The sequence below is a fragment of the Chanodichthys erythropterus genome, chromosome 8, assembly GCF_024489055.1.
Source record: "Chanodichthys erythropterus isolate Z2021 chromosome 8, ASM2448905v1, whole genome shotgun sequence".
Taxonomy (NCBI): domain Eukaryota; kingdom Metazoa; phylum Chordata; class Actinopteri; order Cypriniformes; family Xenocyprididae; genus Chanodichthys; species Chanodichthys erythropterus.
In genome coordinates, this window is record NC_090228.1 from 20,431,400 (window position 1) to 20,444,458 (window position 13,059).

At 38.4% G+C, this 13,059-nt stretch overlaps 1 protein-coding gene across 11 annotated transcripts in view; it reads right to left on the reverse strand.

Annotated features, from left to right (window-relative positions):
• The window catches only part of celf2 (cugbp, Elav-like family member 2), a 175,811-nt gene extending 163,225 nt beyond the window's left edge, over positions 1-12,586 (reverse strand). For 2 of the 11 annotated variants that reach the window (XM_067392263.1, XM_067392262.1), the window contains exon 1: positions 11,799-12,581. In XM_067392263.1, the coding sequence (XP_067248364.1) occupies positions 11,799-11,851 (53 nt within the window). In that variant the 5' untranslated portion in view covers positions 11,852-12,581. Of the gene's footprint in view, positions 1-11,798 lie in introns of all 11 variants that reach the window. The other 9 variants (XM_067392266.1, XM_067392270.1, XM_067392269.1 and 6 more) reach the window with 8 other exon arrangements.
• Positions 12,587-13,059: the final 473 nt, after the last annotated feature.

Here is a 13,059-nt window from a genome sequence, read left to right on the forward strand (position 1 = left end):
CATATTTCTCAAATAATTTTTTTTTAAAGACTATTTTTAAAGACCTGCACATATTAAATTAATACTGTATTAGGAGGATCATTGTTTATTAAACCATCCTAAAGCACAAAATGACTATAAATCATTTGAAATATAATTATATATAATATTCTATATTATTATTCTACATTTTTTGAATGCATATTAGCTTCTAATCGATACACTGGTTAACATTCACAGCACTGCATTAAGCTGTGTAAAAAACTATAGGTCAATCTTCACATAGGTCTGAACAAAAACGGCAGATGCGCTGAATGAAAATTCAGATTCAGTGTCTGACAGTAGATGGCGCTTGTGGAGCAGCAGCAATATATCGGTTTCTCTGGTTACTTCTGTAAACAATGCAGCGCTGCACTTATAAACACTTCTTTGTTAGGCTTTATTAGGACCTGTGGGGACCCTGTGTTTTAAAAAAAAAAAAAAAATCTACCTTCATTCTTTTTTTTCTTTTTTTTTTATCAACACTTGAATGTGGGTAAGTTTCATCAATAAAACAGAAAATCGGTTTTGTCAAAGACAGAAAGATGATCAAAAGATGAATTATAGATCGTTTTTCTTGTTTTTGGATCCGGAGATGCTGTACCTCAGACAATCTGTAACAGCGCCCCCTACCATATAAGACTGAAAACACAGATTGCTGGTCAATAACTGGTCAATTGGTGGTCATGTGTATGTCTTTGTGTATGCCAGATGAATGTGTTTGGCTTTTGCATCATATCTTGCTGTTATTTTCAGTATCTCACATCAAATTGTAAAGTTTTTTGATGGTGTTTTGAGTTGAAAGTAATTAAACTTTTATACATGTATCTTAAGAGCAATTAATTGTGTTTTATTGCCTTAATTCAGAACACAAATATATACCCAAAAGCAACTAACAACATTTATTTTATTTATTTATAGGGGCAGATTAATCTGAAATCATCTGTGAAATAAAGTGGAGTTTTACAGGTGAGCTCAAGGATATTAAGTGCCTCAAAAAATAAACCCCCCTTGAATGTCTTTCAAAAACTGGATACTGCAAACACTGTCAATCTGGCAACCAGTTTTAAACTGGGAATTTGTACTACTTTCCCCCGCAACTTGAACCTAACTCATGCGTAAAGTCATCTAATCATTGGAACTTGATATTTCTATGAGTTACATGCATCTGACAGCTAGAGAACTGTCCTTGGATGTGCTGTCCAAGGTCGTTTTACACGTGGGTATCTCTCACACATACAAATGTGTTTCAATCATTATAATGTTCAGCAATAACAATTATTATTATGATTCTGATGCTAATGATGATGATGATGATGAACCCTGGGGATGAAGACAGCGAGAGCTCCCCAGGCTGCTGCAGAATTATGGGGGAGAAGGCGGAAGAAGTGGGGAGAAGACAGGAAGATGAGAAAGTATTTTGCTAAAGTTTGTTGATGAGGTTGGCCATGCGTAGCTGATACAGTCATATCAGTATGACATTAAGCCAGCGTAACCACGGAAACACACATGGGGATTATATCAAAGAGAGAAAAAACACAGAAGAGCAGAGAAGCAGAAATTAAAAGAGTAAAAATATGGCAGGGTGTTGCCTAGATTCCAGCTGTGCGTGTGTGTGAGTGTGCGCATGCAGCCTGCTCATTAGTGCTTAGAGACGACAGGAAACAGACATACTTGTCTTCCTGTGGAAACAGAAAAAAAAGGAAAGTTTAAGTGCACGCTCTTAAAAAAAAAAAAACACACCACACACACACGGTCCAAGCTCAGTCACCTGACTTTAATCAGACCTAAGACTCCACTTAACCAGCATACAACCTGAGCTCAGCACAGCTGGCAAAACACTGTCACTATCTTGCTCACAGGCACACACACACACTACCCATCACAGAAAACATTGTGCATTTTTACATTTTTAATAAAACATTGTTTAGTATGTTTTTAAAGCTATTTTAAATATCAGGATTCATGAAATGTCTTTATATTTCATGTTTATGTCGTAATACCTGTGCAATACCCATGGCATTATACAAATATGTGTCCTCATAAATCACAAAAATGCATGCACACACACACACTTCCGACTTTCACTTAAGTATCAGTTTTAACCAGAAAGACAAGTAAAAATAGTTCCATTACTCTCAATCCACTTTGTTACATAATCATCTGATCACAATTATTTGAGATAACCGCAAGCACATATTACCACCCAAATAAGGGATTTTCTTTCTTTCTTTTTTTTTTGTGAATATAGATATGCCATGAAGTATAAGCATTTTGGTAACACTTAATTTTAAGTTGACTTATTACACGTTACTACATGTACTTACTATGTAATAACAGTAAATTATACATAATTACATGCAACTAACCCTAAAACCAAACCCTAACCCTAACTGTAACTCTATAGTAAGTGCATGTAGTTAATTAATATTTCTTACTACTTATTTGAGTAAGTACAATGTAACTATGTCACCTTAAAATAAAGCGTAACCAGCATTTTTATAAGCCCACTGGTCTGTTCACTCACCATCTGTTCTAGTTTACTATACTTGTATACTAGCAAAGTATAAAAGGTTAGTTGGGATCTAAAAAAATATCTCTAGAAAGTGGATTAAATTCGACCAAAATGATTATATATAAAAAAAAGTAATTATATTATTAATTAAATGAATATTTTAAATAATATAAAAAAATAAATCATAATAAATATTATTTAAAATATATTTTTTTATATTTGTATTACTATCTATCTACCTCATTATGTTTACATGAGTATCTACCGCATTATGTTTAGCTATTATAATACATTAAGTGTTTATATGTCACTTCAAATGGCATAAACAAAACAAAACAAAACAAAAATCAATTCTTTGTATTACAATTAATTGACAGTAAAATTTTCATGATCGTTACAGCCCTAATCTACTCTCACATTTGGTAAGCCAACTTAACCTATAAGAATACACACACACACACACACACACACACACTCAAAGCTAGCCTTTGGCATGGGACCACATGCTCGATTTTTTTAAACTCGAGGGACTGAAAGTCACTGGGCCATACCAGGGGACGATGTGTGTGTGTGTGAGAGTGTGTGTGTGTAATCTCTTTAACAAGCGTAAGGCCCGTTTTTCTTTCAGCAGTGGAGTGAAACATAAGACAGTACAGACAGACAGCTACAATTAAGATTAAACACACACACACAACACAGCTGGAGTCAAGAACTTCCTGTGTGAGCGCTAGCTAATGTAAAAGTGCACAAACTCACCCACACACACGCACGCGCGCGCACGCACACACAAAATGTGTGTTCTCAGCTGGGGCTAAGGGATAGAGGAGTTTGCAGACAGCCAGTGAGGCAGAACAACGAAGGATAAAAGGAAAGAAAAAGACAAGAGAGGAAAAAATACTAGATGCTAGCATGTTTAGCTTAGCTCAGCTATCACAGTGTCAGCCTAAAGAAGAAGAAAACACTTGAGGTAAAATGCGAACTCAAAGTGATATCCGTGTCCAAGCAGCAAGAAATAAACTTCAGAAACTGTCTGATCATTTCATGAGGCCTTAAAAGATTTAAAACCTAAGCTAATTGTCATTTCCTGTCAGACATTATTTAAAAACAACAGCACATTATAGGCCTATATAAGCACAAGTATAAATTTTTTGTCAGTACTCCAATGCTGGAAATGTATTTGTCTTGTCTAATAATTACAATCTCATTCACATTTAACATGTCAATATGCGCATGTCACAGTAAAATGGAGGTCATCCTCTTCCCACAAATGTGGCTCATCCCACAAACCCTTTTAAACTGTGCCGTAAAATCCTAACAAATGATATCAGCGTGTGGCCAAAGAGAGAGATTGTTTCCCTCTTGCATGTATGTGCCATCTCTCTCTCCCAAAGCAAAGCATCTGGAAAGACACTTCGTTCTTTTTAATAAAAGAGTGCAGTGAACATGGAGTGTTTCTCTGTAAATATGCATGAGGCTGCAGAATCCAGGCAGTTCAACAATAATCCTGCTCTACTGTTGACTGAGAATTTCATAAAGTAACACACACTCACATATAAACAACATGGTGTGTTCATACGCAGCCAAGAGTGCCAAAATATATTTCCCCCAGTGCATTTATAATGTAATATTCAGAGTTCCCAGATGCTACATGCTAAACTAAAACTAAAAACTTAGCATTTTATTCAAACTTTCAAGAGTTCAAGAGTGCTAGAATACAGTATTAGGAAGAGTCTGTCTTTGTGTATATGCAGCTTTTAGTTTACAGTATGTGCCTTATTTTTAGATTGTTTTGCAAAATATAAATTAACATTATCTGCTACCAAGTTTAGTGGTAAGGTCGATGCGGGACTCGAGCAAACAGTATGAATGCCATAAATTATCCTCCTGAGACTTTAGCATTTATCACCTAGACGCAACCACAAAACACCCTTATGTTGATGCACAAAGAACTAACAGTTAGTGATATCTTGCTAGGTTTTATTAACATTTTATTAAAGAGTTAGTTCACCCAAAAATGAAAATTATGCCATTAATTACTCACCCTCATGTCGTTCAAAACCGTAAGACCTTCATTAATCTTTGGAACACAAATTAAGATATTTTTGATAAAATCCGATGGCCCAGTGAGGCCTCCATTGACAGCAAGATAATTAACACTTTACAATGTCCAGAAAGCTACTAAAGATATATTTAAAACAGTTCATGTGACTACAGTGGTTCAACCTTAATGTTATAAAACGACGAGAATACTTTTTGTGCGGCAAAAAAAAACGACGACTTTATTCAACAATATCTAGTGATGGGCGAAAGCTTTACAAATCTTTTGTGTATCAAACCGCCAAAGTCACATGATTTCAGTAAATAAAGCTTCGTTACGTCTTAAGTGTTTCAAAATTTCAATGGTTCACCACTGGGGGGCGTGACTTTGGCAGTTTGATACACGTTCAGAACCGAAACAAAAGATTTGTAAAGCTTCATGAAACAGTATTTTATTGTTGAATAAAGTCGTTATTTTGTTTTTTTGGCACACAAAAAGTATTCTCGTCGCTTCATAACATTAAGGTTGAACCACTGTACTCGTGAACTTTTTTAAATACGTCTTTAGAAGCTTTCTGGGCATCTGAAAGTGTTGATTATCTTGCTGTCAATGGAGGCCTTACTGAGCCATCGGATTTTATCAAAAATATCTTAATTTGTGTTCCGAAGATGAACGAAGGTCTTAAAGGTGTGGAACGACATGAGGGTGAGAAATTAATGACAGGATTTTCATTTTTGGGTGAACTAACCCTTTAAGCTAACATTTTCTGCTACCAAGTTTAGCTGGAAGGTTGAGACAGATATTTTGCTAAATATTGTACTCAAATCTGACAAAATACACAGGAATTATGTATTGATACAAATATTTATATAGTATTTACTGTATATAGGAATGTCCTCAGTTCATAAACAAAATAAAACTGATTATGTTTTTCAAATGATTTTTTTTTTTTAGCAGTTTGGTTCATGATGTTTGCATTTACGTTTCTGAGAGGAGAATGTGCTACTTTTGACAGCAAGGTGAAACATCCGTTTGCTAGTTACATTGGTAGAAGTGTGTGTGTGTGTGTGTGTGTGTGTGTGTGTGTGTGTGTGTGTGTGTGTGTGTGTGTGTGTGTGTGTGTGTGTGTGTGTGTGTGTGTGTGTGTGTGTGTGTGTGTGTGTGTGTGTGTGTGTGTGTGAGTGAGTGTGAGTGTGAAAGCTCTATGAATGGTTCCTGAAGTGCTCTCCTCAAACATAGCTGCAGCACATTCTCCTCTCTCAGAGCTAGCGTAGGAGGAAACCAGCACTGATATGCCTCTCTGGATTTCAACCTTATCATAGAAAACTGCCTACACACACAGAACGAGAGAGAGAGGGAGAGAGAGGGAGAGAGATGACAATAGGCTCTGTCTCTCTCTCAGACAGTCAGACGTTCAGGCCGGTTTTAATCACGGACATTCAGCGCGGCCTGAAAAGAGTCTCTGTCCTGAGCCCTGCACTCTCCTACGGATTAAACAATGCACTGCACACACGCACACACACACAGATTCTCATTAAAATCCTGTGACCATTTCCCAATTGCCTCAACCAGCCAAATGGGGGGGTGGGGGATTGGGGGGGGATCTGTTTCTGTGTCTCACACAAACATACACACTCACATAAAATTCAGAATAGCTAGAAATACGAAAGTAGCATATCAGGAAACACCGGTAAATTTTACGTCTCAAATGTTGCTCAGGAGATTAGGTGCTCAGAAGGTCTCAAATCTTTCTCCTGAACAAGTGAGACATACAGAAAGAGTATCGGAATATATAATTAAACTGGATATCATAGCAATCTTTGTTGAGAAATTATTGAGTTCATCTCAGATTTTTTTTTTTTTTTATTGTCTCTGGTGATTCTTTTGAAACTCAACACTAGAAAAAAAAGTTTCAATTCGCTCTCCACTGAACCTCACTGCTTTCTTTGAGAAACTATTGAGACATTAAAGAGATTTTTCTTTTGTAAAGGAAATGTAAGGATTCTGTTTGTCGGGGACAGTGTTTTCGGGCCACAGGAAGTACACTCTCGACTTTTATCTCTCGCTGTCTCATTCTTCCAAGCATCTATTGTTCTGCCTGCATTCATTTCCCTGTCTGTCTCTCTCTCTCTCTCTCCTTCAGCTGTAATTGTGATGGGTGAGCTGATAATTGTAATTACGTTCTCTAGGTAGAGTGTGTGTGCGTGTGTGAGGGGAGGGGGTTTAACTTCAAGGGGTGCAGACCCATCTGGGTAGCTCACGTAGCCTCCTAAAATGTCAGACTGTGGAACAATATTGGTAACGCACGCAGACACACACATACACAGACAGCATAATGGGTACACCGACTAGACGGCGGAGGGCAGTGCATCGCCACACTGACTCGAGCCAATAATCCAGAACTCTAGTGGAGAGCAGCGGATCCGACGCACACACTCATCAAATGTTGTCTTCACCTTCAGCCTGCACTGCCACATCACTTCCTCCACCTCTTCCTCATTACTCTGAGCTTTCACAAGACCAGGGTACACAACTAACTAACTGAAAACAACAAATATACACTCACAGGAACATAATTGTAATCGATTTTTTCTTTAAAATGACATGTCTGTCTGTCTTTTTGCCTATCTGTCTGTTTGTCTGTCTGTTCTCTGTCTATCTGTCTGTCTGTGTCTATCTATCTGTCTGTCTGTGTGTCTATCTGTCTGTCATCTGTGTCTATTTGTCTGTCTGCCTATCCATCTGTCTGTATCTGTTTGTCTGTCTATCCATCTGTCTGTCTGTGTGTCTATCTGTATGTCTGTGTTTATCTATATGTCTGTCTGTCATCTTTGTCTGCCTATCTATCTGTCTGTGTCTGTCTGTCTATCCATCTGTCTGTCTGTGTCTATCTGTCATCTGTGTCTATCTGTCTGTCTGCCTATTTATCTGTCTGTCTGTTGTCTGTCTGTCTTTCGTCTGTGTCTATCTATCTGTCTGTCTGTCTGTCATATGTCTGTCTGTTGTCTGCCTGTTGTCTATCTATCTGTCCGTCTTTTTCTCTATCTATCTATCTATCTATCTATCTATCTATCTATCTATCTATCTATCTATCTATCTATCTATCTATCTGTCAGTCTGTTCGTCTATCTGTCTGTCTGTGTCATCTGTCTATCTGTCAGTTAGTCCATCCGTCTATCTATCTATCTATCTATCTATCTATCTATCTATCTATCTATCTATCTATCTATCTATCTATCTATCTATCTATCTATCTATCTATCTATCTATCTATCTATCTATCTATCTATCTATCTGTCAGCCAGTCAGTCTGTCCGTCCATCTGTTCGTCTATCTGTCTGTCTGTGTGTCTATCTATCTATCTATCTATCTATCTATCTATCTATCTATCTATCTATCTATCTATCTATCTGTCTGTCTGTCTGTCTGTCTGTCTGTCTGTCTGTCTGTCTGTCTGTCTGTCTGTCTGTCTATCTATCTATCTATCTATCTATCTATCTATCTATCTATCTATCTATCTATTCTTCTGTCTCTCTGTATTTGTGACTAGATGCCTACCTAGAAAGACAGAGAGAGAGAGATATATTGTAGGTTATTTATTCTAGATGTGTTTGCTCAGTTAAGGATCTTATCCTTTTGGTTGCTGCGCGGTGCCCAGACCTGTTGGGTAGGAGTGACGTGCACGGCCGTGTGCATCTGAGGCTGGTACAGGTGCAGAGATCAGCATGGAATGCCGTTCATCTGCGCCGCCCGTCTGTGCGCCACTGTCTGCAGCCAGCCGCTAATGCCGGGGATAAGGGACAGGCTAACAGCATGAGCCACCCACCCACACACACACACACACGCGCGCACAGAAAAGCCACTCAGCCAGATAATTACGGATGCGTCCTGGGCAGAGGCTTAAACACACACTCGGAGCCGTTGCTGCTAACAGCGTTCATTAAAACCAACACTGCAAAGGTCAGAGGTCACCCACTGCTAAAGACGGATGCTTGCCACTCCATTGCCTCTCTACCAGCGCTACCCTCTCTCTCTCTGGCCTAAAAACAATTTGATTTCTCACTTTACTAAAATAGGAGAAAGACAGAATGATGTAAAAAGACAAAAAGAAAACGAGTTTACCTGCCATCGGGCGCAAGAACACCAAGTGTCGTGTTTAAATATGCCTCTAATCAAATCATCTCCCCCGCCTGCCTCTCCACTAATTCAATAAAGGCAACAACTTGTCATTGTTATTTAAAGTAATTTTCAATGTAATCAAGTGGTATTAATAAGCATGCTGCCTCTCATTACCGACTCAACCTGCCTTCCGAAGCGCGCAGAGCGCAGTGTGTGCGTGTCAGCGTGACAGAGAGGCTGTTGTGTGCCTGTATGTGTGTGTTAGAACATTATGCATGTGCTTGTGACTCATTGTGTGTGTGTGTCTGTGTGGGCGGACATGAGTTCCATGGTATTTTTGTTCTTGTTGCTTGCACTGACAGAACGGAGTTGCATCTCTTGGCTTGGTGTTTTTTTTTTCACAAGACATTTGCACTAAAGTTAGAGAAATGTAAAAAGTTGCGGAGGTGAACACATGACAAAGATTAGACGAAAATAAGATTAGATAGATAGATAGATAGATAGATAGATAGATAGATAGATAGATAGATAGATAGATAGATAGATAGATAGATAGATAGATAGATAGATAGATAGATAGATAGATAGATAGATACATAGATAGATAGATAGATAGATAGATAGATAGATAGATAGATAGATAGATAGATAGATAGATAGATAGATAGATAGATAGATAGATAGATAGAAAGAACACTATTATCCTATCATGTTTTTTGATATTTACATGTAACAAAATTACATCAATTCATCAAGTTCTTTTGTAAATGGAAAAACGTATTTAATGCGAAATAAACTGAAATAAGTCTGCAAGTCTATTGTTCAAACAACATCAGTGTTAAAACTGCATCAAGCCCTTATGAAGGAAAAGTAGGAGAGCTGCAGAGAGCTGAGCCCTAAAAAGAAATAAAGCATGTCGGAAATTTCCACTGCACGGATCATAAGAAAAATGCGATATCGTTACGATGCGTCATATTCAGACGCAATCCAAGATGATGTATTTGAACCAGGCAGAAATTATTGCAAGCGAGCGGCGAGATGTTCAGAGGTGTTGATTCGGTAGAAACTTGAAGAAACGCATACGCTGGAGATTTTGTTTGCGCCGCACGTCAAAGTTGCACCCGGAAAAATCAACTTAATAGATAGCAAAGTTATTTCTGGATGCATTTTATCTACTCTATCTCTGTCAGTTTTCTCAGACCCTTACTCAAATAAAGGATGACAGAAGAAAGGGGTTTGAACTAAAGGAGAAATAATGAGAAAGTTAATCGGATACAACACAAACACACACACACACACACACACACACACACACAAGTGTGTGCTCGTTAGACAACAGTGTTCTGGGTTATCTGGTGGCTTCATTAGGCTGTAAAGAATGCCACCGAGTACCCTAGAGCCACATAAGAAAGAGAGAACCGTAAAGAGAAGCAAAAGAAAGACAGGAAAACTTAAGCTGGTCTTTATTAAGGTGATCCAGCAGCTGCTCCTCTGGCTAATCTAGAGCTTCTTCACTAATAAAGAAGAAAAAGACAAATAGCGATCCATCACACATCAGCCCCTTCTCTCCGGCTCTGAACAGAAGATTATGCCCTGAACGGCTCTGGGGTGGAACCGTGATTGTGAGTGTCAGTCAGTGAGAAAAAAAAAAGGAACATACTGACTAATAGTGCTACATCGATCGGGAAATGTCTACTTAAATGCAGCAGTAGTCTGTCACCTACACAGTAAGCCTATTAAAACAGGACTGTACAAGTGTGTCTGTGTCCTAGTATGTATCAGTACAGGATTTGCACATAAAAAAAAAAATAAAAAAAAATGAGGATGTGCATGTATGTGCATTTTGGTGCATTCCGAGCCGTGACCTGCTTATCGGAATAAATAATTGACCAAAAATAACACTTCTCAGAGAGCACAGCGTGTCATCTTTATACCCTTGATCTATTTTCATAATTCAGTGTGGAATACAGCGGCGCCCCAATTTACAACAACCCAGAATCCTGAACTATATATGAAGATCCAGAGTATTTATAGTTCGCTCTTCATACCCTCATTACAAATATGTTCATGAACACTTTTAAAGTGACATTAGAAATTCTGACTGAACCTCTTATTTATTTGGTAAAAACATCAGGGATGAAGCTTATGAATTCAACATATTTATTTTATATAATGCAAATTAGCACAAAAATGGTGAATAACTTTTTAAAAACATATAATATAAATTTTTGGGTCATATGCTGTCCTCTAAAAGTGTGCAGGCTTCCGAGAACTAAAGCGGAACAATTTGACATCATGACATGCTTTCTGTGGTTTCAGTTACCCTTCTATACTTCCTCAAAAACTCAGAGAACTGAGTTTACACAATGCCTGTCTCAAATCCTATAGTCATCTGCTTATTTAACCGTTTGAAAGCAGGTATCATGCCCAAAAATGCCAATAAATGTCCATAGATAACGGTTATAGTCAGCTGTCTATAATGCCCAGTCTTGGTGGCTGAGTTTTGAGAAACACCTATTAAATATCCAAGAGTGTTTAACTGAATAAACCGACTTTAAAGACGTGCATTTGTTGGAGATGTGCAACATCATGTCATATCAAGATCCTAATTGGGTCTTTACAAAAAAAAAAAAAAAAAAAAAAGTAAAAGATAAGAGAGGAAAAAAAAGAGAAAAGACAGAGAACTGCCTGAAATGTCAAGTCGATTGACTTAAAGTGCAATAAATGAACTACTCTATACAAATCTGGCAGCGATGCGCACGGCATCTTCTCAGCATCAGCACCATCATCCCGCATCACAGATGAGATTAGATGAGACGCGCCCGGTCTGATAAGCCTCCTCATTCCCGGTGTGCTCGGGGGAGGGCTTGGTCCCTCAAAGGGTTAACAGGACACTCCATGCGTCAGACACATGACAGTATATGTGCGAACTCAAGGAAAAAAAGTCCCACACACACTTTTTCGAGTCGAAATGGCACACGCAGCCGTGCGAAATTCTCACAACATTTGTGTTGGAGTCGAGCGGAGCGGAGCGGAAGAGCGCGTGCTCAGCGCGGGGAGATGGAGACACTCGGCGCTCTCCGCATGCATGTTCGGGTCGGGTCTTACCTTAACACGTTCCAGCTCTTGAGAGGGTCCAGGTCTGAGATTATAGAGACCATGCTTGAGGCTCGGGCAGCTCGGGCTTTGCTCGGACAGAATGCGGTTGACTGAGTGAGTGAGTGAGCGCTGTTACTCCGACTGTCTCTCTGCACTGCTCTGAGTGTGATAAGCGCTGAGAACAGGCTCTCTTTCCTCCGCCCCTCACAATCACTCCAGCTCTGCCTCTCTCTCTCTCTCTCTCACCGCCTCATCTCTACGAACCTCTGTGTAATATCCGACTCAACGTATGCAACCTTTTCCGTACACACGGCATAGGCCTGGATCAGAATGATTACCTGGAAATTTTATGCCTCTTGTAAATTTTTAAAAGAGGATTTTATGGACAGATTTCTAGAACTCTGTGTTACGAGACTAAGTGCCAACGAAACTAAAATGTCATTCTGTTCTCCACTTTAAAATCTAAATGCCAGAGTCAAAATGGGTAAGTAGGCTTAGGTGTACTTAACTTACAATAAAATATTTCATACAGTGTTCTTAATATGTACTAAAAGGCCTAATAACAAAGTATACAAATTGCTCCAAAAAGTAATTACATAGTTATGCATTCATTAGTATTGTTCTTTAGGCTATATACCAGATGTACAAACTTTAAAAATGTGAAATAAATGGCTAATTGTGCCAAACAAACTGAACTGCTGTTTTCCTACTAAAAGTTTAGTCAAAAAGTTTTGTAATAAGTCAAGTGCTGTAGAATCCCAGGTCTCTGTCATTAAAAAAGCGTATTTAAGCATATTCAGTAACTTATAACACAATTAGTACATTTTGGAACATTTTGTTGCAAACTGTAACAATGGCCAAGAACAGTTATTTGCATAACAGGTTTTTTGGAACGTTTTCATATTTAAATGGCCATCTTAAAATGGAAATGTTGCTTCGTCATAAACTATAACAAGAAGAAGAAGAAGAAGAAGAAAAACGGTTAGGTCTGTGAGTCAAATGAGTAGACAGACACCCATTCCACGTGACATTATTTTATCTAACACGGCTTACTTCCTGTTTGACGCATCACCACATCCTGTTTTAGGGCTACCACCTTGTCATGCTCTTTAACTGCAGATGAACTAACACACATAAACTATGTTAGTTCAGATTAATAAAGGTAAAACTACTTGAAGGGTTTGTTTTAATGTAAACTCTGCTCAGTTTTCTTATACATTGTTTGTAGGGATGTGTGAAAAAAAGAAAGTTAACACATGCACGAAGCACG